This window comes from Lepidochelys kempii, chromosome 18 (genome assembly GCF_965140265.1).
Source record: "Lepidochelys kempii isolate rLepKem1 chromosome 18, rLepKem1.hap2, whole genome shotgun sequence".
NCBI classification, from domain to species: Eukaryota; Metazoa; Chordata; order Testudines; family Cheloniidae; genus Lepidochelys; species Lepidochelys kempii.
The window spans coordinates 12,547,741-12,573,696 of NC_133273.1; the positions used below are offsets into that span (position 1 = coordinate 12,547,741).

Below are 25,956 nucleotides of genomic sequence, written 5' to 3' on the forward strand. Positions count from 1 at the left end.
AGTAACTGAAGGCTCATGCTGGCCCAAGGGGTTTTTTAGAAGTTTTGCCTGCTTTTTGTTTTCTCTTAAATCAGTTATTTCACTTCAAGGTCCATTATGCTCTCATAGTAGCTCGTTGCTTCAAATGCTGCTTTCCAGAGGCAGAAGAGAAAATAGGAGCAGATTTGGATCTAAGTTATACCAGTGCAAAGCCACCATGTAAGTGGAGTGACTCTGGTTTAACTGAACTCAGAATCTGGCCCAAAGTTCCTAAAGAGTTTGGGTCAGATGCCACTTTTCCTCTTAGCTACTGAGAATTTCTTGACCTTGAAGGCTGAATGATTCCATGCGTGTGCCCAGAGGAGAGGGAAGATCTGGAGTTATAAAGAGTGTGATGGGAGGGAGATGGGAAGCGAGCTAACACCACTTCTCATATTTAATGCTGATCTGATGCTCTAATGAGGACAATGCAGTGCATATCAGGAACCAGCTGGGACTCTCCATTTATGTATTGTCTTGGTTTTGATATAAGCTATCATCGTTCAATCAATCCAAGCCCATGGTACTCTTACCATGTCGCATTCTCATAACTATTACAAAGGAACAGAACAGGCTTCTTATTGCTCCACAGATAATTGAGAAAAACCAACAAACATCCCAGCTTCAATAACCTCCTCAGCTAGCTGGTTCCTCCAATGCCTGGGAGAAGAGACAGGCCTGGGAAATGAATCAATCTGAGGTCTCTCAGCAGTGCTAGGTCAGTTAGTCACAGATGGTGGAGCCTCATTAGCTTGTGATGACATTATTGTTATAATTTGTATTGCAGTAGTGCCTATGAATCATAGAATCATAGAATATCAGGGTTGGAAGGGACCCCAGAAGGTCATCTAGTCCAACCCCAATTCCCAGTTAAATCATCCCAGCCAGGGCTTTGTCAAGCCTGACCTTAAAAACCTCTAAGGAAGGAGATTCTACCACCTCCCTAGGTAACGCATTCCAGTATTTCACCACCCTCTTAGTGAAAAAGTTTTTCCTAATATCCAATCTAAACCTCCCCCACTGCAACTTGAGACCATTACTCCTCGTTCTGTCATCTGCTACCATTGAGAACAGTCTAGAGCCATCCTCTTTGGAACCCCCTTTCAGGTAGTTGAAAGCAGCTATCAAATCCCCCCTCATTCTTCTCTTCTGCAGGCTAAACAATCCCAGCTCCCTCAGCCTCTCCTCATAACTCATGTGTTCCAGTCCCCTAATCATTTTTGTTGCCCTTCGCTGGACTCTCTCCAATTTATCCACATCCTTCTTGAAGTGTGGGGCCCAAAACTGGACACAGTACTCCAGATGAGGCCTCACCAATGTCGAATAGAGGGGAACGATCACGTCCCTCGATCTGCTCGCTATGCCCCTACTTATACATCCCAAAATGCCATTGGCCTTCTTGGCAACAAGGGCACACTGCTGACTCATATCCAGCTTCTCGTCCACTGTCACCCCTAGGTCCTTTTCCGCAGAACTGCTGCCTAGCCATTCGGTCCCTAGTCTGTAGCTGTGCATTGGGTTCTTCCGTCCTAAGTGCAGGACCCTGCACTTATCCTTATTGAACCTCATCAGATTTCTTTTGGCCCAATCCTCCAATTTGTCTAGGTCCTTCTGTATCCTATCCCTCCCCTCCAGCGTATCTACCACTCCTCCCAGTTTAGTATCATCCGCAAATTTGCTGAGAGTGCAATCCACACCATCCTCCAGATCATTTATGAAGATATTGAACAAAACCGGCCCCAGGACCGACCCCTGGGGCACTCCACTTGACACCGGCTGCCAACTAGACATGGAGCCATTGATCACTACCCGTTGAGCCCAACAATCTAGCCAGCTTTCCACCCACCTTATAGTGCATTCATCCAGCCCATTGAGCTGCAATCATAGGCCAGGACTCCATTGTGCTGGGCTTTGTACTAACACAGAACAAAAATTGTCCCAGCCCCAGAGAGCTAAGTGGGGCTCTGAGAACCTGTTCAAATACACTTGTAATTTCCCCTTCATCACAACCTTAGACCCAAATCTGTGACCCAGTGGAATCTAGCCCAGTTCAAACCTTGGCCAGGGATAATAGAAATCTACTGGCAGATGCCTCCTTTCCTCTCGAGCACTAGATTCTAGAGGCTTACTTCCTGAACATCCTGTGCCAATCTCCAGTCTCCGTCACACTGGTGTACACCCAGGGTCAGCGAAGCTACTCCAGATTTACACTGATGTAATGGAGATCAGAATCTATTTTGCTGTGGTTTAGGACTGGAAATGGCCTGCTTTTGAACAGAATCCTACAAAAGGTAAACAAGTGTGAACCTGAAATGGACAAGAACTCGGATTCTGCAGAGGATGCTGTGTTACCGGCTAAACCTATCACCTAGGCATTGTGTCTCATCATTTCAAAATGCTATTTTTCAAAATGTCACAGGGAACAATTTACATCACATCCAATGCTCACTCATTAAATCCTAAGGACTCACGCTGGATGCGTTTGCCCTTTCGGTAACTTGCTTATTACTATTAGTATTTAAATGCTCACAGCTACGCTTTTAAGTGAGCCTGCTAGTCAGCTAATGGGAAAAGCTTGTTGCTCTAGCAGCATTGTCGTTTCAATCTGGCTGGAGCAGACCGAACAAAGCAGCTGAGCATGAATTTCCATACGGAAGGTATGAGAATAGCTGAGAAGACCAGAAGTGCCTTCCCCCCGCCCCCCTTCTTTTTAAAGATGAAAAACACATTCTGTAGAATGCTAGGAATGGAGTACAATGACCACTGGCCTCAAAAGCGTCAATGGCAGCATCTTACTCAACGGGTCTGCTCCCTGAGGCCCCGATCCTAAGAGGTGCTTGATACCTCCCAGCATGTGGCTGCGTGTCCAAGGCAGATCTGCTGATTTTATTGCCATAGGGATAAATCCTTATTCATGCAAAATTCCCATTGAAGGCCTGCTCCAAAGGCCATTGAATTCAGCGGAAAGTCTCCCATTGACTTCAGTGGGCTTTGGATCAGGCCCTGGGAGATGTATTATTACCATGGCATCTAAAGGCCTCAGCAGAGATCAGGACCCAATCCACTGGACACTGTACAAACAGTATAAGGTCGCAGGCTAAACTGACAAGACAGGAAGGGTGGGAGGGGGGAAAAGGGGAAATGACTTCCCCAAGGTCACCTGGCAAGGTCACCAGCAGAGAAGCCAGAAACAAGGATTCCCGATTGCCAGTCCAGGGCCCTCCCTGCTGGAGAACACAGCCTCTGTTTCTTGTATTGACATAAGGACTACGTGAAAACTGAATGAGGCCCTCAGGATTTAGAGTCAGAGTTTGAGGCCACAAGAGACCACTGGGTCATCCAGGCTGACCTTTTGTATATCACAGGCCACCACCTCTACCCAGCACCCTCATACTCAACCCAACCAAGAAAATTAGACCAAAGTATTACAGCCTTCTCAGCCCCACCTCAAAGCCCTGGCGCCTCCCCTGCCAACATCCTATCTCCAGCCGTGGCCACCCCTGATGCTTCAGAGGATGGAGATTTGCCCCAGCACCAAAGAAATTACTCCCTTTTATACTTGGTTTTGGTCATTTTTAGATGGACTTGTTTGGCTAAGGCTAATAAGAAACAGTAGCAACGCCCCAAGGCAAAACTTAGAAGACCTTGCAGAAAGGCGGGCCATCCATTACAGTAACCAGTTCAATGATACAAGAGCTTGTTGCCTAAAACTAATAATTAATAAAGTGACCTCTTCTGCCGAGCATAACAGCTGGACTTTCCATGAAGGATGAGCATTGCTTCGGAATTTCTCACATTAGAATACAGGTATGTGGGGTGAGGAGGACGCGGTGCCCCATCATTTACAGGCAGGAGGACGAGACATGGGGAGTGAGTGGTGGCCGGCCTGCACTCGTCATCTAGATATGATGTCTAGTTTGTCAAAAGTCACTGGGGAATACCTAACTGTTTTACATCAAGGGGCTAAACTGGAAATGCTGGTACTTGACAGCACACGTAGTCTGGTACATTTTAAATGGCGATGAACTGGTGTGCACACAATTCCATAGGGAGGTTTGCACCATCCTCTGGGGTCTTGGAGAAAGCAGCATTTTAACGTGGAGGAAGAAAAATAAAGCATGTCCTAGCAAAACCCGGGGCTCAATCAGTTCCCACAGCACCAAAAAGTCTGGCGTTAGATGCACTAAAACAAACGCACAGACAAGGGAAGTGCAGCTGAGTCCCTGTCTGCACTGGGAATTTGACCTGATCTCAGCCATAGATGACCAGCAAATGGTGCAGCTGCCCCAGTGCAAAATCTAGGTATGAATAAGGAGCTGTGATTTGTACCAGTGCAACTTACCCCACTTTCAAGCAGGAGTAAACTCCATGGGTGTGAAATCACTGCTTTCCTTGTCTACATGAAGGGAGCTACCCCAATTGCTGGTCATCTGTGGCTGAAATCAGGACAAATTCCCAGTGCAGACAAGGCTGCAGACCCTTGAAAATAGTGTGACAGAAAGATTGTTACACAGACACCCCTGGGTGGCATGTAATGGGGGGCGCCCCTGCCCACAGAAAGGTGGTGATGCTCTTGCAAGAGGCCCAACAGGGCAGCACAGTACGTCCAGTGGAAAAAGTAGGGCAAGCTGGTAACTAATGCCACCGCTGGCTGGCACCTCTAGTGGGGGAGTAACTAACCCCAATAGCCCCCAGACCAGAGTGTAACTTGGCAGAGCCTGGCAAGCCCCACACCCCTGTCAGTGGCACTGGGTCTGCCAGTGGCGGGGGAGACTTAGGCAGTGAGACTTCCCTAACACTTGTCTGTTTTCCTCCTTTCATTTTACAGCTCAAACTGAAAGAGACACAAACGCTGCCGGTGAGGACGGCTGCAAGCAGAGCAGAGACACCGGTTCCAAACCCTCTCTGCACCCCTTTGCTCCCCTCCCCCAGATACAGGCGGCTGCAGACTGGCCCAAGAGGGGGGTTGAGTTCCCTTCGCGGGGGCGAGCAATGGATCGTGTCCCCCCATCAGGGGAGGGGGGCAGGAGGACGCGCTCAAGGCACTGAAGGGACCCCAGGCGATCCATCAAGCGCTAGCCTAATGGCGACTGCTAGGAACAGGGAAGACCACGCGGTCATTTCATTCCTTGCGCTGCCCAGAGCGGGACTGCGAAGGAGGCATCTGAGATGCGCTGATCCCCGGCGCGGCTTGGCTCTGCTGCAGCGGAACAGGATCCCGACCGCGGCTCCAGGAGGGGGACACGCACCGTTTCCGAAAGGGTGACCTCGGGTGCCGCTGGCTGCAGCCAGTTCCCTTATCAGGGCTGAGTGCCCGAATTCCGAGCTCTGGCAGGAAGCCGCCCGGAGGTGAAGGGGGGATATATATAAAGGAAGCCCGAGTAGCCGTTCGAGCCCAAACCAAGGCGCTCGGGTCTGCAGGCAGCCCAAGGGACCGGGCAGGATGAAAGGCGCAGCCCTGTGCTGTTGGGCCTCTCTGCTTCTTCTCATCCCGCAGGGGCCAGCAGGCGGGCACCCGCTGCCCAGGAAACACACCAGCCAGGAGCTCCAGGCCCTGCAGGTGAGGAGAGGCTGCAGCTGGCCTGGGGTGGGGTGGGGAGCTGGGTCTCTGGCCCCAGCCTCGGAGGCCGCGTAAAGGTGTTAGCACCGGGCACCTTAAAATGAGGGAGCCCTTAACAAGCAGGACAGGGGGCAGAGCCCTTCTGAGCAATGTGATTTTCAATCCGAGAGAGGACAAGTCCGGATGGAGGCCCCCTCTCCTCCGCCCCAGGGATACGGACACACACTGGGTGCCCTGGTCAGTTACGCGGGAGCTGATCACGGTCTTCTCCTCTCTTGTTCTAGGACCTCCTTGAGCTCCTGAAGGAGAAAACGCAGGGGGAGGAAGGGGAGCCGCTGGAGTTGGAGAATCTGGACTACGGGGCGGAAGACGACGACCCTAGCTGGGACCTTGCTGAGCCGGAGAGCAGCCCCGCTACCCAGCTCCAGCCCCGGGATCCTGTGGAGGGTCAGTGGAGGAATCTCCTTGCTTCTCCCAGGAGGATGCGACACTTCTCTGGCTGTTTTGGGACCAGGATCGAGAGGATCGGCTCTCAGACAGGACTTGGGTGCAACATCTACAAAGCCCGTAGGTCTTACTAGAACCCTTAGCCTGCCTTCAGCCCCTGTGCGTCTAGGGTTCTTCCCCACCTAGCCAGGAAACAGCACCAGGCTTAGGAGGCACGTCTGGCAATCACTGTATGGCCAGAGATGGCCCAATACCGCCCTATGTAGCTCTGCAAGATTCTTCCCCATCCTCTGCCTTGGGCGGCAGACCTTGGCTCCGGCTGGATTCTTTCAGACGAAGCTCGAGGGGAAAGGGCTGGACAGTGGATACCTACAGCTCCATGATATTAGCCGTAGGCCAAGCGAACAGCTGTCCAGCCGCGTGGGGACAGGTCAGAAACCCGAGACAGAGCTGCTCTAGCCCTGAAGATAAGCCGAGAGTCCGAACGCGGTGCTCACTGTGTCTCCTTCCCCCTTGGTTTTAGGTTACTGGAAGAGGAGATCGAGAAGCTGAATCCAGAGCTTCCCACCAGCCTCCCACGAATTTTTGGAGCCTCTTTTGGGCGGACTGGTAACTTAACCCCTCCCGAGCGGAACACGTGTGCCACGCCTAGACAGAGCGGTTGTCTGGTGGATGTATTCGCGTTGGACAGATTGTTATTGAACAGCGATGGTGTTGGGACGAGAACAGCTGACCGCCCCCGCCCCCCGCCCCAGCCTACTGCGGGGGGCCCTGGCGTGTATCAATAAATGTTTTGTTTAAATCGCTCGTTTCACTCTGGAGGCCTGCGAGAAGCGAGTCCCTTCGGGCGGGGCGTTGGGGACCGGGGACCAGTTTCCTGCCCCCCGCGAAGTGCCACTTGCACAGCCGGGCTGGGTTACTTGGGGGAAGTCACCCTGCGCTTTCCCTGGCTGCCTCAGCGCCCGACTCTGCTCTCATTTCGCACTGGGGCCGATTTGGCGTGGCTCCCCCAAGAGGTGGTGAAGCCACTCCGGATTCACACCAGTGAAAGCGGCGCTTTTGAGAGGGGAAAACTCTTCCCCCTTTCTCGTTGGTAAAGCCGCCGCTAGATTACTCCGACGCAGAGTAGACGGGGCTCCTCGGGGCACGGGCCGGGTTTAAATGCTCGCTCAGCATCGCTGTTGCGAGTCGCAGCGCACACCAGGCCCCGTTCCCGGGGCACAGGGCCACCCGCCCCTGAGCTGGCCGCGAGAGGGGTGGCGAGCTGCTGGCGGCCTCGCCCGCGGGCCGCTGAAGGCGGGGGCCGCACCCGAGGGAGACGGGGGACCCGTGCCGGGCTGGCTGGCAGCGTTGGCTCCCGGGGGCTCGCCCCGTTCAGCACCCTGGACAGCCGCCAGCGTGCGCGCTTCGCGGCATCCGCCAGGGGGCTCCCCCGGGCCGCCCCCAGCGGCACCATCCTGCGCCAGGCTCGGCTCCCCGGGGCTCCGGCCGGCCGAGGGCCCCTGTGCGGGCGGGGAGCGGGGCTGAGCTCGGCTGCCCTGGGCTCGCCGGCTCGCTTGCCGGCTGTGCGCTCCGCTGGGGGATTCAGCCCCGGTGCCGGGAGAGGGGCGTGTTCACCCCGGCGGAGCCTCTTCTCTCCCGCAGCAGCCTGGGTTGGAGGGACCCCGCCTCCGGCTGGGCCAGGGCCGGGCTGAGCCCCCGGCTCCGGGAGTGGAGGGGCTCAGAGCTTGGCCGCGGGCGGCTGACACATCGCAGGGTTGGGGGGGGGGGCACGCACCGGGAGCCCCCGCGGAGCGAGCGGGTCCCTGCAGGGGATGAAGAGAGATTCCCGCACCCCCCCCCGGCCCCCCGAGTTGCTCTGTCCCTCGGGGCCCGGAGCACAGAGGCTGCAGGGCGGGGGAAGATGGAAAGGATGCAGCTTGTTCCTTGGAAGAGACTGGGGGGCGGGAGGGGTGCACTGACCTCACCCTCCAGTGACCACCCGCCGGGACCCGGCCCCTGGCGAATGGGTGTCACGGGCCGGATGGGGGAGCAGGAATCGGCCCCGAGAGATGCCTGGGCGCGGGGGGCACGAGCCCCGCAGCCCCAGCCCCCAGGGGCGGCGTCCCAGCGATGAAGAACAAGGATTTCTCCTTCGTGGGGAGGGGGCTCCTGCTAACCCCCTGCTGCGTGTGGCCTGCCTGCCTGGCGGGGGGGGGGGCACAGCGCCCGCTGCCCTGAGCTACCCGCCGTCCTGGCAAACCCCGCCCCCCCCCAGGGGGTTCACAACCCGCGCCCTTAGATCCCGCTGCTGGGGCGAGCCTCGGAGCCAGCCCGTCTCCCGGGGTGCAAACGGCATCCCCCGGCCAGCGGTGCGTGTGCAGCCGGGACAACCAGGGACCCCTAACTACACAGGGACAAACCCTGAGGTTGGCAGCCTGAGTGAGGTCGTCAGGATTTGTCCCGCAAGGAAGAACATTCAAGCCTCACAGCATTAATAAGGACGGGCCAAGTTCTGCCCCCTCTTATAACCCTTTAGCCTCAGTGGGGCCACCAGAGGGTGAGGGAAGGCAGAACATGGCCCTGTAAATCCAACAGCTACAGCTGCAGCCAGGAATTCTCATACACACTCATTCACACGCAGGCACCCCCGCCCTCTCTTACAGGCACAAAACCAACTACCTTAAAAGAACACGAATCAAGCTGCCAAGTCCAGCCCTCGTCAGAAGGGTTTCTGTTGCTGCCCAAGTTGGACGTTGGGTCCTGAAGGAGGGAGGAGATCGCAGGAAGGGTGTGTGTGGGTCATGGATAAGGTAGTTGAATGCTGCCCTCAAGAACAGGCTTCTGTCCCTGCCTCTGATTTCCTATGCCATGTTGGGAAAGGAATTTAAAGGGGAAAAAAATTACACTTTTCACAGGTAGTCACTAATTGTGTGCTTTTCATTTTCGGGGTGCCTATTTTGTGACCCTGGGCTCAGTTGCACAGCTGAAGTCAGTGGGAGCTTGGAATGGTGTATTAATAGGGCCCTTTGTTTTCAGTTTTTATTTTAGCTAATTCTTCCTGGGAATGTCAGTGTTTACTATCACAACAACAAAAACAGGTGAAAAATCAGTGCAAAAACCTCAATTTTTCTGGGTTTATTTTGGTGGATGGAAAGATGGGGAGGGAAAGTATTCAGTAAAGTAATACTTTGAATTCCATTAATCAATGTGGTTTGCTACAGAACTAAAACAGAACTCAAAACACAAGGCCACCTCTGAGTTTAAGAAAATAATCTCTCTAATCCCCAAATAAAACCTTTCCTTTTAATAAAGTTTACTGTTGTAGATTTAGAACTATTAGCCTGTAAATATTTACATTTAATAACTGGGCCACACCATTTGCTGCTCATAAATTCCATCCTTTTCTTCTGTTTGTTTTTTTAAAACTTTCTAATACTTCCTTATGTTCTGAAATGTATTCTGTTTTCTTCCCATTTTACTGTCAAATCTTTAAACAGTTATCTGCTAGCAGCTTGAAATGTGTACGTGGTGACCGTGAGATTCATCAGAACATTCAGATGCACACGCACTTCAGAGCTTGCGTGTGTGCCTGGTTGTTTATTGTGTGTATCTTCTAGAGACTAATACAGAGCCTTACTTCAACAGGCAGCTTTGCATATACACACAGACTAACATATTATTGTAAAACATACAAAAATACAATACACTGCATGAGATCTAATGAAACAAGTTATTTTTATACATTTGAATGATACAAAAGTAGGGTGAAAATCGGGAAAAACTGAATAATGCTTTTCGTAAAACCGGGAAATTTTTTGGTAAAAAAATGGTTTAAACTGAAAACAAAGGGGCTTATGCATTAAATAAGAGAATCAGGTCTGAGGCATCTCAAATTGGGCACCCAAAATTAGTGGATACTTTGGACCTTAATCTCTGTCTCAGCTCCCCCACCTGTAAACCAGGAATAATACCCCTTCAACTCACAAGGGTGCTGTGAAAATAAATGCATTAGCATTTGTGACGCACTCAGATACCATAGTGATGAGTGTCACAGAAAAGCCCACGAGGGCATTAATAATTCTTCAGAACAGGGTTTGATCTGTGTGGAGCAAATAAGACCCAGGGCCACACACTGAAGAATGAGGAGGAAAACTATTGAATAGCTGCTCATTAAGTGAGCACCCGCCATCCCGTGCACAGAATGAAGGAGAGGTTTTGGGGGGCGGGGGGAGAAATAGTCTTTAATTACACTCTCACCTACTATCATAAAGCACAGCACAAGGGGGCTGATTTAAAGATGCACAGTCACCCTTAATTCTGGCATTTCCTAACTTTTGAGGGCTTGGCTTTGTAATTTTAATGAAGTTCATATATATATATATATATATATATTATTACACACACATACAAATATATTTATGCATTGTTACATACACACACATTGTGTGTGTATGTATACAACTACATTATACACACACTAACAAATAACAGTGATAATTATGTAAATATTTATAAATATATACATAATTTGTAGGGAGATTCTTTTCAATAATTGATTGTCTTTTTAATATGATTAAACAAATTCATTTTAGATTAGGCTGGGAAATCCAATTCCCTCAGAAATCCACTCCCCTGCTCCAGCTTTATCTGTTCCACAAGAACCCACTCAGTAAGATTAGAAGAGAACGTTGTGTGTCGGAGCTTAGCTCTCCCCTGCAAATCTGTAAATGGAGTAATTTTTATGGGCTCTTGTGTTGTATGCACAAGGCTGAAGGGTGAATTCATGATAAAGCAGTATTTTCCTAAGGCATCTAATTTGACAATCATACTTAAGTATTCTGGCTTTTAATGAAAATTGAAAACTTCAGATCTCTAAGAAAAATCATGCCACTAGTCTAAGAAAAAAAACAAACAAATGTTTTATACCATATATATGCTTGTGTGTGCACCCCACACATTTTCTTAGGGCCAGAGTCGGATGCCCTGACCCATGCTGAGCAGCACCTGTCACCATAGCAGTTACACGGAAATCAGTGTGACTACTTGTGGAATGGGGTGCTATTCTGCACAAGGGCATCAAAATCTGGCCCTCAGAGAAGACTATTCCTGAACCTGTGATTGCTTATCATGCTGTAGCCAAATTTATTTAGGGCCAAACCCTGCAATTCATGCTTAGACAAGATACCCGCTGACTTTAAAATGTGGCCCTTGATATATATTATACACAGAGAGAGAGAGAGAGAGAGAGATTGATTTTATAGCTATCTAGACTAGTGGCATGATTTTCAAAATGTGCCAAGTACCCACAATTGCCGCTGAAGTAAAGGGGACCTGGGGGTACTCAGCACCTCTGAAACATCCGCTTAAAGGTTCTATTTGTGTTGCAACGGAGGGGAGAAGGAGGAGGAAAGAGGGATTAGGGTCCCTTTGTGGTAGGGGCTGTGCAAACTAACAGACAATCCCAACAGTGAGATTCCCCTCTAAAGCTACTGAGAAGAGAAAAGCCCCAGGTCTGGGATTTTCAGCACAAGCCACGGTATGCAGCAGCTGCAGATATTCCATATATAGAAGGGGAGATTGTCCAGCACTTCAAATTTACTTTTAGGAGCTCTGTCTTCTTCAGATTCTACCTCCCCAATGCCTGGGCCTGGGATTTTTTCCTTTCCCTGTACAAGGTGATTTCCGTCCGGAAAGCTCCTGATTAAGAGGTGTTCAGAGCAGTTTCAGGGCTGTTTCCCCCATTTCCATGAATCTGACCACAGGGGTCTCTCGCAACAAAATTGCTAAGAATTTCCAACTGGACTATGTAATCTCAGCGCCTGGTATCAAGGGTGGGAGGGCAGAGTGACATGAAATCACTGACTTGTGACATACATTCCTCAGCAGCAGCAGCTGCCTCCTAATGACAGCTAATAAAGGGAATCTTCTCCTGACAGAGCTGCATGCCTGCCATGGGACTGGAATGTGCCCCCGATAAATCCACAGATAACCTAGGAAGCAGGGATCACACCCAAATGGTATAAAAGACCAGCCAGGGGAGGGAGAAAACAGGACAAGGAAAAGAGAGAAAGAGAGACCTGAAGGGACATCTCAGAAGAAGCTTGAACTTTCCCATCGTCCAAACCAATCCAGAGGGATGGACACTAAAGGTTCATTTTCCTGCGGGATCCTGTTGCTGCTGCTCATCCAGTTCCAGTCCAGCAGAACCAACCCCATCTACGGCCTCAGCCCTGCCAAAGAACTGGCCAGCATGGAGGTGAGGACTCTTTGCTTTGTGTTGTTAGACTTTCTCGAGCGTGGTGTGGTGCCAACACCATTCTCCAGTGCAGTAGTGTAGCCAGCATAGACTCACAGGGGACAAGCCAGCTTAAGACGGTTTGCACAGTCAGCTCTAAACCATATGAAGACGGGGCTCTCACTTCAGAGAACCCAGAACCCTTGAGGGACTGATCCCTTCAGCTAGTGGGTTCATCTGATGATCCTGGGTGGTGGCAGGGAAGAAGAGGGTCCTGAGGCTATGGAACATCTGCCTCTTCAATACAGAAACCGTCTCTCCTTAAGGCTCTAATAGAACTTAGGGACACTCCTCTAGAAGGAATTATAAAGGGATCAGTGTAGCTTTATAAGAGGAGACAATAGGTTTTTTGAGATGAGGTCCCTCATACGATTTCTTTTGCTAAGGTACAGCTGCACCGAAGCAGAAGACAGTGTGTGCATTCACATTTGGGAAACATGAGGAAAGACCCAGGGCTTGCATGGGCAGGAGATGAGCAAGGGATTGGGGCAGATGGGTGGGAACTTTGAGAAGATCCATTACTTTTAAAAAATGAATGGTTTGATCACAGAGCTGGACTCCCTCAGAAAAGCCCCCAGAGCTGGGGAACTATTATGCACCTGTGGGATTTATAGTGTCCATTGCTATAGCAACCAACATTCAGGTTCCATCCTGCATGATGAAGGATCCCAGTGACTTCAGTAGGATTATACATTTGCTTAAAGTCAAGCATGTGCTTAAGTGCTTTGCTGGATTGGGACCGGCATGAGCAGCCCTGCACCGGTCCAAGCCCTTAAAGAACAAGCTCCCTAAAAGTATTAGAATAACCCCCCAGAATAAAACAGGCAAAAGTTAAGCCAAACTGCTAAATTTTGCATGGAGCCTCGTAGCTAGGTTCTGGCTCCCACAAAGTGCCCAGAGGAGAGAATCCCACAGACAGCACCCTCCAGAAGGTAGCGGCTCCTGCAGGGGGTTGAACCCTAGGAAGGGACAGCAAGAGCCTCTGAGCTGTTCTGAGCTGCCCTGAAAGTGAAACCTGATTCCACATTATTCAGGGCTTTAAAACTCATCTTGAGTGATGAGTGATCCTCAGAAGTGAGCAGGAAGCCAGTGCAAAGACTTGCATGCAGGCTTTCTAGGTGCGTGCACCCCACGCTACCGTAGGGGGGAGCAACACTGTTCGACACCAAGGGCAGCTTCTGGGGGAGATCAAGAGTTTCTCTCCATAAAGCCCCTCGCAACAGCCTGGCAGGTGACAGCTGTGGGTGACCCCTTCTGAGGTCTGCAAAAGAATGGGAAAGCTGGCAGCTTTTTGGCCAGCTACAGAGGAGCACTGCAGGTCACTGCTGCTAGCTAAGAAGCTAAGAACCTGGTGCAGAGGTGGACCCAAAGGGACATAGAGGCAGTGAACCATCCCTTCCATCTTAGGGGATGTCTACACAGCACCGGGGAGGGTGCTTCTCAGCGGGGGTAGACAGATGTGCTAGCTCTACTGGAGCCAGGATGCTAAAAATAGCAGTGTGGCTGGGGTGGGGAAGGGGGCTCAGGCTAGCCACCCAAGCACAACCCTGCCCAACCCCCTGAGTATGTGCTCACACAGGGGCAGAGTGACAAGACTGCAGGGTCTGGGTTGGACAAAGAGGACAGAGGTGACCCTACAGCCCAGCCTTGCACACCGTCTCCCCAGGCCCTGTGGCAATGGGATGACTGCTAGTTTCAGAGGTTAGGCAAAGGTTGAGTGGGTAGGAAGGCAAGGGGGAAATCCACAGGGACAGGTGTTTCAGTCTGCGCCCTTCTCTCGCAGGCTCTATTGGAGAGGCTGGAGGACAAATTCTCACTGATGGAGGCCCTGGAGTCCAACCCTGATCTTCAGGAGCCCGAAGCTCAGCAAGAGACTCCACCAGAACTCTTCGATGACAGCAGTGACCAGCAGCCTGAGCCCAGGCCAGCCCCCAGCGCCCCTCTGTCCTATAGGGACCCCATCCTCAAGCAACTGAGGGGGCTAAAAGCTCCCAAGATGATGAGAGACTCAGGCTGCTTTGGGAGAAGAATTGACAGGATCGGCTCTCTGAGCGGAATGGGCTGCAATGGTGAGTCCCTCCTAAACCAACTCATTATAAATGGATTATTATTTATGTGGGTTACCGTAGCTCCTAGGAGGCCTAGTCATGGACCAGCCCCCCAATTGTGGTAGGCACTGTACAAACTCAGAACAAAAAGATGATATCTGAATGGACCTTACAGCCTAGAGACAACCCAACGGACATCCCTGTCCTGTCAGACCACCCTGTCATCTGTTCTCATTCCCATTTCCCCCCCTTTCTGCTCATTACACATCTCACTCCTTTTGCCTGAGCCGCTCTTCCTGTCCTTTCCCAGCTCTTGTCTTTGGGCCTTTTACCATCTACCCCTAGGTCTAGAACAGCCCCCTTGAACCAGGCTCCCTTTTCCAAATCCAGCCTTGAAACCCACCTCACCCTCCTTCTCCTGAACTGGCAGCCTGTGTCCTGCCCAAAGTTTATCTCACCTTATCGAGACTCTATGTAGTGAGGACCTTCTTGTCTATGGCTCTGATCGTGCCGTTGGATCTGTTCAGCTGAGAGCCGCATGGGCACAAGGGACCATAAGCAGTATCGTAGCCTATTTTTGCACATCATCATGCAAATTAGTGCCACTAAGTACACTTATTTAAATAGTGATATTAATAGCATAGGGACATGGCAAGGTGCTTGGATACCACGGTGATAGGCACAGCATAAAAACCTGGAGAGAGAGATGCTTCTGCTACCAAAGACGTCTTGCTTTTAAAGAAATGATGCACATTAGCGTAGGCCTGAATTAGGCTTTTGCTTTTAAAAAATAAAAATTAAAAAAAAGGAAAACATTTACAATAAAAGTGTTCTAGTGACATTTGTTTAGAAGAATCTCAGTATAAGTGTTTGGTTTGGATTTAACGGTGATTGCAAACGAGTCATTGCAGCTTTAAGCCAGGGCACGAGAACCTGAGAAAATTAAACGAACTGGTCTGTTTTCATTGACTGATCTGAGCGAAGTACGAAGTGTAAACCCAACCACAGAAATGGGGAGAAGTAATTTAGTAATTTTGGTCACACTACAGACTTCCGCTGGCATGGCTGTGTCGCTCAGGGCGGGATGAGGTATGATTTGTGACCGACCGAGTTGTGCCAGAAAAGGCCACTGGTACAGATGCAGTTATCTCAGCGAAGCTGTGCTTTTATGGGCAGAGCTTGTTTTGCTCAGGACGGAGAGGAGGAACGGGTTGGAATAAATTATGCCAGCAAAAGCCCAGCACTTTACTGGTACAGGAAAATACCAGTATACTATACAGACAAAGCACTCCTGGGGCGGATATGGCCTAAGATTTTTACAGTTTTCAGAGCCAGATCCTCAGCTGGTATAAACTGGCTTCATTAACTCAACAGAGCCACGCTGATTAACAGCAGCTGAGGATCTAGCCCTATTTTTAATAATCTAGGGTGGTTATAAGTAACAAAATAAGTAAGTTTGTTTTATGATAATTAGGCTTGGCAGAATTTGATATTCTCAGTTGGAATTCTAAAAAAAATATAGCTGTTTATTTTTAAGCATTTTTATTCTTTAAATTTTAAGTGGCAGGAAATTAACAGGGGGAGGGGACAGACAATTTATGACAGCAGACACAGAGATTCAAAAGTTAAAGTTTTGTAACCGTCAGGAACACAAGCTGTCAACAACACATGTCAAAACATATCAAATATCCTTAAATCAAACTCCAGTAAGTTCTCAAGCAGCATCTTACTTTGCTTAGCTGTAAATTTCAATGATTAATCCATGGCGGTATTTTTTGTTTGTTTGTTTGTGTCAGTGAAACTGACATCTACCGACATTTACCGATAAAAATCTAATCCTTCCAAGCCTAGTTATAATTTTTAAACTGACATTGTCCTTTAAAAGCAGCCCTGGTAATGATTTCTGACACCATCACAGAGAAGCATCTTTCTTTAAACCCTCCTTTCCCCAGACAATTTATATTAACCCAGGATTTAACAATACTGCTCAGCTCTGATTTCGTGATTTTCATCCATGGATCTTAATGTGCTTTACAATAAAGTCTCATTCCATTCCCATGGGAAAACTGAGGTACAGCAAGGCAAAGTGGTTTGCCAAAGGTCACCCAACAAAACCACCTTCTGTGTTTTAATAAAAGGACGCAGCTTGGGGATTTGATTTTCAAAGCACAGACCTAGGATGGGAATGGCAAACACTACAAGACAGAGCAAAGTGTGTTCAAGGTCTCTCCATTTTCCTGCCATAACTCTTATTTTGTGACTTGCTTGCAGGTTTCAGGAAGAATTAAGGTGACTCTCCAGTGCCCTGAAGAACGCCGTGTTACAGTGCCGCTGTCTCCCAGGACGCTTTCCATATGCTTTCTAAACTCTTGTGGAGAAGTTATTCCTATTTATTTTTATTTATTTATTTATTTATTTGATGTTTTATAAGAACATTTCTTACTTTAGCACCAAAAAAAAATCATGTTCAAATAAAACTAACACATTAGTCTTTTATGTTGAATTTTTTTTCCTGTCTGTTGCATTAAAAAAAATCCATGTATTTCCTGAATTCAAATGCTTACATTTTATTAGGTGCACTGCCACCGGTGAGGCAGGATCTCACAGTCTAGAGACTCAAAAGCAATACACTTGGGAGAGGGATAGCTCAGTGGTTTGAGCATTGGCCTGCTAAACCCAGGGTTGTGAGTTCAATCCTTGAGGGGGCCATTTAGGGATCTGGAGCAAAAATTATGGATTGGTCCTGCTTCAAGCAGGGGGTTGGACTAGATGACCTCCTGAGGTCCCTTCCAACCCTAACCTTCTATGAATCTATGAGACAGGACAGAGATTTTCTATCACTAGGAGTCAGTTTGTAAAATACTTAGGGGCGGTGGAGGATGGATAATTGCTTGTGTTTAACTGCGCCGACCAAATTAAGGCTCTAAGCACCAAGGGAGAAAGCCATTATCAGCTGCTTTTAGATTCACAGTCCAAGTGTGGCATTTGCAGCATTAACACATTCGGTTTGAGGCAGGACTTTTGGGACTTTACACCAGAGTTTCCAGGGTCTGGGGGCAAGGTTTCTGAACTCGGCAGGTTCGATTACCATGATTCTGCAGCTGTTTCTGTTTAACATTGGCCAGCTTCAGTGGACACCCCCTCGCCCATAATCACTGCCATATGCATACTGTGGGCTTGATCCTGATTTCACTTAGGCTCATGTAGTTGCTGACCTCAATGGATTTAACTCCTGATTTACACCCATGATCTGAATCAGGCCCAGCCCAAGATTTAAAAAAAAAAAAAAAAAGCTATCTAAAATTAGGCCCCTAAGTCCATGGTTACGCACCTAAATCAAGCTCATAGGCTAAATAAGTAGCCTTATTTCCAAAAGTGCCTAATGGGTTCCACGCACTTTTGGAAATAAGGCTTCTTATTTGGGTGCCAAACTTTAGGCACCAATTTCTGAAAATCTTGGCCCCGGCATCTTTTCCTCACAACACACCCCAAAGACAGTTCTGGCTAATGGAACAGCAAGACATTGGTCTCTGCACTGCTGCTGAAATGTATTTGGCCCAGCAGGTCTAACCATGATCTCCAACACACCAGTGGAAAACAGGAGTAACCCTACCGAAGGTGATAGAGTTATGCTGGAGAAAGTCAAGCTACCTGGGAATTATACTTGTTCACACTGAGATTAAAGGTGGCCCAAAGGGTGCAACCATAAATGAAAGGATGTGGATGGGTTTGCTTTGTCTCACACCCTCCTGCTAGCTGCTTTTCCTGCTACACTTCACCATCCCCCTTCTTCTCAGCCTGTGCGTTTTACACGTCTTCAGCATGGCAGATCCGTATGAGTTATGCTACCCAGCCAGCTACACCGGGGTTCTGACCAACTGTCCCCGATGTTCAACGGACACCCTTTATATTACTGCTTACATTGGCACAGAGATTGCCACTCGACTTACACCCACTTACCCCCGGCTGCATTTGGACTAGTGACTCGTACCAGGGGGCAAGATCAGTAACATGCTGCCCAATGATACATTGCCCCAGTTCAACAACAACCCTAGAGCGATGTGATTTTTGTGTTAGGAAGAGCTGCTTCTTCCCACCGACAATCCACGCTGGTAACATCACCCCCAACACAAGGCCACGAACAGAAAAGACCCAGGAACACAAGGTAACAGTATCAAAGCAGGGGTCTTTGTCCATACCATGGTCCGGGACTAGTCGGGGCTGTTACTTCGCGGTTGCTCTGAACTGAAGAGCTGTGGGCTCGGGAATTCATTTCCTTTCTATTAAACAGAGGAGGTTTCACAATTTACTTCCTTAGGGTGCGTCTACCCAGCAGCGACACAGTGTCTGTCCACCCACTAAAACTAGCTGTGCAGGCAGCAGCTTGGGCTCGCCACTCCTGCACGTACTTGAGGGGCGGGCAAGCCACCACCCATGCTGCAGCCACCCTGCCATTTTCAGCACGCTAACCTGAGCTGAGGAAGAGCCTCTGTCTACCTGCACTGGGAAGCATGCTCCTGGCTGCTGGGTAGACGTACTCTTATCTGACGTCCGTGTCCCTCTGTTTGCACAGAGGAAGCAATGCCAGCTATCCAGTGCCCATGGTGACCGGATCTCTCTCACCTGTTTCTTAGCCCCGATGAGGGTCCTCTCAGGAAGCGAGCACAACTCTAGTCTATGGGTCTAGCCCATGCTCTTCCCACCAATGATGTGAGGCCTTTTCCAACTCTGCCTACCCTTGTGCCACTACTCCAGTGGTCCTACGGGTGGGGCACTGACAACCCCGCTGCAATAAATACTCAAAGGGGTAACAGAGGATGGGATGACCTGGGGTGTTCATAATGGGCTGCGGAGTTCTGTTTCCACATCTAGGCCCGTAATTCAAATCCCACACAGGGCAGAAGCAACAGAAGCTGTAAGCACATGACCTGTCCAATGGCTTGCCTGAAGTGAGCTGTTGGTCTCACTTCATTTCCTAACTGTGCAATGCATCACAATTACCGGCTGGCTGCAAAATGCAAGAGCCTCTCCTTACTGAACTAGGCTCCTGGCTCTGCTACAGCAGCTTAGCTATGGCCCTACCGCTGGAGCATAAATGCATCCTGCAGTGACAGAAGGCATTTCTCCATTGCTGCAGGTAATCCACCTCTCTGAGCAGCTGTACCCTGGTCAACAAGCCTAGCCAGGTCTACAGCAGGGCATAGCTTACAGCTGCCTGGCAGGGGTGTGAACTTGTCTCACCTCTGAGTGCCATAGCTAGGGGAACCTAACTTTTAAGTGTAAACCAGGCCTTTTACATTGGGACATTTACTTGGGTTTTGCTAGAATAATAGTATCCAGTAACTGCCTGGATGAGAGGGGTTGGGAGATATGGGATGGAAAACTCAGGTCACCGCCAATACACATGCAGGCGTAAGGAGAAGGGGTATCCTGTTCTACCCTCCCTTACCAGCCAGCAATTTTTTCCTTTTAAGCTGGTGTGACCCCAGCTAACCCAGACAGAGAATACACTGGGGAAAGAGAGATATTTACACCAATGCATATTGAGATGCTTTGAGTACCAAAGGCATTAATGCTGGGAAGAGTAAATATGAGACCAGCTACGTGAGCTGCCCCCCCAACTAATTGTCAAGAAAGTACCTTGTTGTGTTGGTAAAGCTGATTACGTGACTGATTGTGCCATGGGATGATCAGAGACAGCTGGAGCAATGTTGCTTCATTGCCTCACTATTATTGTGGTAGCAGAAACACCCTGTAATGGAGTTACACACAGAGGCTGGAGCTTTTATACTTGGAAAGGAGTATGTGAACTCTGACCCTTGGCCACTGGCATTCTGGGAAATGAAGTTTAAGAGCTAGATGGACATTTTGTTCTGGGCACGTCAGTTAAAGAAGATTCTTATAAGAATTAGATTGTTCATGCAAACAGAATGATGAGTCACCTGGTCCCAGACCCTCAAAGGTATTTGAGTGCCTAATGCCCATAGCTCTGCTCAGTTTGTATCACAGATGAGTATTTGGTTTTCAATGAAAGCTTTTAATGCTTTTCCGCTGGGATCAAATTGGACTGGCTCACAGTGAAAGAACAGCCAGGTTTCTTTGGTGGGGTGAAGGGACGGTATTGCCATCTTGTGATCCAGCATCTGTGGTTTCATTTTAAAACCCTAGCTTGGGAACTGAGTGTAGCTGAAGCCATGATGTCTGCCTGAGTCTGCTCACAGCCAGTGCAATAGCTCTGAACTGCCCCCTATTCAGAGAATCATAGAATATCAGGGTTGGAAGGGACCTCAGGAGGTCATCTAGTCCCACCCCCTGCTCAAAGCATTGATCTGAATGGAGCATTAACTTTGCATCCTGGCGATGAGGAGGATAATTCAAATGCCACTGGAACAACTTTGCTGCTGCTGAAAGCACTCCCGGCAGAAGGACAGCTGTGTTATGCACAATCTACTGTGAGTGGTGTCACCAGTGGGTGGAGTTTGGTTTGGGGGCACACAGAGCTTGGAGGAGGCCCCCCACCCCTGAACTATTCTATCCTATGAAATGGTTTTATACTCCCAGTCCCTGCTTCCTTACTGAGACAGCCTGGCCTCCCACCTCTCTCGTTAGCAATCTCAGTGGAGATGACAAGCATAGATGGATGAGTAAACTCCATTTTCATCCCTAGAGGTGGTTCCTCCTGGAGGGTCAGCATGGAGTACGCTGGCCCTGCTGCACCAGCCCCGGGGACTTCATTTTCTGGTGCAATCATGAGGCACCTTTCATGACTATCACATATAAAGGGGTCTAGCTCCACTGGGCCCATTGAAGTGAATGGGTATTCTGCCATTGTCTTCAACGGGCAAAAAAGCAATATACCACACGAGGCCTACCTGATGTTTCTCTCAGAGGAGGGCATTTCATAAACAGCCCTATCCTACCCATCCACTTACCCGACAGTAGCGAGACAGGCGGGAGCTGCCAGAAACCAGCCCCATGCCTCAGAGTGACCCCACGTGAGGTGCTCCAGGGGAAGGGAAGGTAATAACAACCCCAGCTCTAGCAATCAATCCTGTCCTTGCTGGATCTGCATGTCACCCAGTCAAGCAAAACCTCTGGAGACACATCGAGGCTTTGAAAATTATTCCTCCCCATTCAGCCCCCCCACCCCCAGAGGCAAAATACTAATAAAGTCAGTGGAATGTGCTAAATATGGAAGGAAGAGTCTGAGCTGCCTGACCTAAAGCAGGTGGCTCCAGTAACAACAGCAAGCCAGTTCCTGGTGGAACAAGACTGTGTTTGCTGGGTTAATAGACCCTGCAGTCTGGGAGAACCAGACTGCAAGAGGAGGCTGTCTAGGAAAAGCATCTTGCTGGGGCTGGGTTTTTATTGCTACACATATAAACACACCAAACTGCAAAACTCCCCCAGGGACATGTCAGAGCCAGTTCTGAGAGGAGATAGTCTGGAAATACAAATCAGGAAAACCTTTAGCATTGATGGATTCTACACGACAAAGAAATTATCCCCTAAAGTGCTTGGCAACCGCCAAACTGCTCGACGGAGTCCATTGGAGTGTCACCGACACAATGACCAGACCCAGACAGGTCACGGTCTGCTCTGGAGAAGATCAGCCCCAGAGAGGCAGTGCTGTGTAGTGGTTAGGGCTCTCAAACCCATTCCCACACGTGTTTTGGGTAAGTCACTTCCCTGCTCTGTGCATCAGTTTCCTCACCTAACGGTAGGTACACTAATACTTTCCTACCTGAAAGGAGGGTTTGTGAGGCAGAATTAACCAAGTTCAGAGAGTTGGATGAAAGGTACTATAGAGAGTAGACCAGTGTTACTGGGTTTGCAGCATATTTGAAAATATAGATAGTCCCTCATTACTCTGGAGGGTTTTTTTGTTTTGTTTTTTTCAGCTCTCTTCACTGCACTTTTCCAGCCCTTTAATCCACTTTACTGATACCCATAAACAAAATCCCAGCCACTTATGCAGCTGCAATTCACTGTGACTCTAATTCCTTCCCACCAAGATCTCTGCTCTGTCCTGAGTTGCACTTTGTGCTCATCACCACAAATTTAAACTGTATGGCAAGATCTTAAATTGCCTCCTGACTCTCTGCTTTTCTTTGTCTAAAAGATCCTTTATGTAGGTTAGGGACAACAAGGTCTAGTTTTAAAATCCTTATAGGAAACTTCAAAGTTCCAGGGCCCTGGATCTAGCCTAGCTGAAACGTACTACCTCCCTGATGGTTGTTCTGAGCCTGCATATAATAATAATCATCAGACCGAGCTCTTACATGACTTCAAACAAAGTCCCCATCATGCAAGGGATTGAGGAAGATGATCTGCAGAAGAGCTCTGTGTAAGCGTGAAAGCTTGTCTCTCTCACCAACAGAAGTTGTTCCAATGAAAGATATTACCTCTCCCACCTTGTCTTGCTAATACTTAGGGTCACCATTTTCAATCCTGGCTGCCTGAAGCCTGGTTCCTAAAACTATATTTGGGCACTTAAATATTAATGGCCTAATTTCCAAAGGCACTGAGCTTCCAGCAGCCTCTACTGACCTCAGGGAGATTACGAAGAGCTCAAGCACCTCTGATAATCAGGCCAGTTCTAGTCTATGGGATTTAGGAGCTTGGCTTTAGGCATCCAGCATTGAAAATTGTAACCTGTCTCTCTGCTGGCATTAGCTAGCAGAACTCTTCCTTCAGCATCACGAGCACAGCACATCTCTTGCCCAGATTCTAGGACCAGCGCCAGCCTCTCTGCAGGACAGCTACGCACCACGCTGATGGGTACCTAGCTAGCTAGAGAATGCAGTCACACATGTAATAAGGCCCCCTTCATTAGGCAATTCCCCATCTTGAGGCCCCGCAAGAGTACCCCCATGGTTTCCAATGCAATCTTGTTAGAGACCAACCTTTGTTATTAATTTATATTGAGAGTGACGTAGGTCCCAGAGGTCCAGGCAGGAGCAGGGTCCCATAGTTCTGGGTGCTGTACATACACATATGAAGGCCCAGTCCTTGCTCCAAAGAGCTTACGCTCTGAGAAGGTGATTGAGACACAAAAAGTAAAAAAGAGACACACACACAAAGAGCTTCAAACAGACATGATTTTACAGCCCAGTGCCTCTATTTAAATTGTGTGTCTCACGGGGAGACCCACACTGCCTCTCAATCTAGCACTGCTAGGTGGCTGATTTCTTACAGGCATCATGGCAGAGGTGTGTGATGATGGGAGACTGGAAACAGTACAGGGCAGGGTCCTTATGGATCCATTCAGGGGGGATGTTCCACGCACAAGGGCTCTTGGATAGACTTCCACTGTGGTTTAGCACGGGGCTTGCATTGCCTCTACTTAAGAAGTACGGTGCACATATGCATAGAAAAACCCATTGCCCCCAGCTGCCCTTTCCATGGCACATGGTCTTTTGGTTGGGAGCTGGAGTCCTTGCTCTGGGCTAGGAGGGAAATATAAGCCCTTGTGCAGCATACATTAAAGTCTTTGCTGCTTAGACTCACTCCACGGGCAGAATGTGGGCCCCACCATAAGCACAGAGTCCTATTCGCCACCCCCCATGGGCTTATTAGTTAACTAGCAGAGGTGCGGGTGCGTGGCGGAAGCTGCTGGCGCCTGGAGATTCAGGAGACCGCTCACCTGGCACCTTTCAGAGACAGTTAGGGGAAGGGATGGAGTGAATGAAGGGCTGAAATCGCTGGAGAGATTCTGTTGGGCACAGCATGGGCATTGGAGCAGAGCAAAGTCCCCCCCACACACCACTTCTCCCACACTCTAAAGAGACCCCCTCAAGGGGAAGACTGAGGTGGCACGATTGGCTGGGGATTAAAACTACAGCTAAAGACCAGGAGTGGGTAGTCAGGCAACTGAGCCAGAACCCCTCCTCCTCTGCAAAGGGTTCAGGTGGAGAGCCCTGTAAGGCGATGCGGAGGGGAGAGAGGGATTCGGCAAAGCTTGGAATGGCAAACACCCTGCAGACTGTCTAGCCCCAGGCTGCCCTTGGGGCAAACAGCTACCCCAGCAAATCAAGGGCTGATGTCAAAAACAGCCACCCTGGATTCGATTCCAAGTAACAATTCAGCCCAGATGTTGGATCATATTAAAGAAGTTCAGTATTAAAATCACAAATGAGTTTGATTCGCCCTAGTTTAAATTCCAGGGTATTACTAATGAAGAGGTCTCTTGGTTTTTGGTACTGTTTCTCTCCCTCTATGTGTGAAACTTGCAAGCTGCTAATTGCGTTAGTACATTCTAAGACCGAGTCTGTTCTCAAAGCAATTCACACAGAGAGAGACTCAAAGCAATACTCTGTAACAACAGAAATAGCACCCAGAGACTCCCCGCCCTTTTGTTGTATTAACAATTGTGATTAAAATAGAGATAGAGGATGTATGTGGATGGATGCTTGGTGTGGATAATATCTGAATGATCAGGGAGGTGCCAGCCTAAGAATCCAGTGTCCATCGGCTGAAGAAGGCGTCAAGTGGAAATAACCAGAGGACCCCCCCCCCCGGAGGGCAGACTGGAATCCACCCAACAACCTCAAGAATGGGAGAACCAAAGAACAAGATAACATCTAGCAGCACGGAGCCGTCAGGAATGTGCCATCCGCTCATTGATTCAGCAACAGCATGATGAAGCAATTCCCATAGACTGGCATAGGAAGAAATTCTTATAAAAATGGACTCTAGAAAGTGAGAACTTTGGGGTCTGATTCCGCAAACCAACTCCCAGGAGCGTCAGATGAGCATCTGACAAGGCCCTGCTCCCTCCTCATGTCCAGGCCACCTGGCCAGTGGCTTGGCATGAGCAACTCTAAGGCTGGTAACTATGATAACAACCTTGCAGAACCTGTGTGTGTGTGTTTGTAAGAATGAATGTGTGAATAAATATGAGATTGAATGGAATGTTATAGCTATAACTAACTGCTTACTATGATTCTTTCTGTATTCACAATAAATGTGGTATTTTGCCGTTTCCTCTTTAATAAGATCCTGCTGGTTTTTATTTTATTGGTATAACATTTTGGTGGAGAATTGCGAAAGGGGGAATATTGGTAAAAATCCTCAGTTATTGTAAATATTGGTGTGCACACCGCCAGCTCTATAGAGCTAGGCATTTCTATTAGGTTAATCAGACCTGCTGGCCTCCGGGAAGGTAGCAGGGGAAACAGATTAAACCAGACCTGCTGGCCTCCAGGAAGGTAGCAGGGGACCTGCTGGCCTCCGAGAAGGTAGCAGGGAAGAACAGGTTAACCGGACCTGCTGGCCTCCGGGAAGGTAGCAGGGGAAAAACACATAGATTAAGCTATGATTTCAGAATCTAGGCTGTGTCACTTGCTAAGTAATACCAGGAGTGACAAAGAGATTGAAATATCCATGTTAAGATGTTTAAAAGAAAACAGGGTAAGCCAGTACCAGAGGGAGGAATGGAGTCAGAAGGAACTCCAACCTCACTTTTTGTTAAAGAAACTACACCTTTTAAACAAATCCTTCAAAAATTTGGGCACAGTCCTTGGACTAAACAAGCCCTAGCTGATGTCTGCACTATTTCGGACCTGGAGGATAGATTGGCTCAGTATATCTTCATATACAAACCT

General features: G+C 49.0%; 2 protein-coding genes across 2 annotated transcripts; both read left to right on the forward strand.

The window, feature by feature from the left end:
* The first annotated feature begins 5,442 nt into the window (after positions 1 to 5,442).
* On the forward strand, positions 5,443 to 6,742 carry LOC140900252 (natriuretic peptides B-like). Its single transcript, XM_073317203.1, has 3 exons — positions 5,443 to 5,578; positions 5,863 to 6,145; positions 6,549 to 6,742. Exons 1-3 carry the CDS (start codon positions 5,462 to 5,464, stop codon positions 6,575 to 6,577), a joined length of 429 nt encoding a protein of 142 aa, XP_073173304.1. The 5' UTR covers positions 5,443 to 5,461; the 3' UTR covers positions 6,578 to 6,742.
* A 5,401-nt stretch (positions 6,743 to 12,143) lies between these two features.
* LOC140900225 (natriuretic peptides A-like) lies at positions 12,144 to 16,638 on the forward strand. The gene is made up of 3 exons (XM_073317101.1): positions 12,144 to 12,263; positions 14,086 to 14,371; positions 16,622 to 16,638. Exons 1-3 carry the CDS (start codon positions 12,144 to 12,146, stop codon positions 16,636 to 16,638), a joined length of 423 nt encoding a protein of 140 aa, XP_073173202.1.
* Positions 16,639 to 25,956: the final 9,318 nt, after the last annotated feature.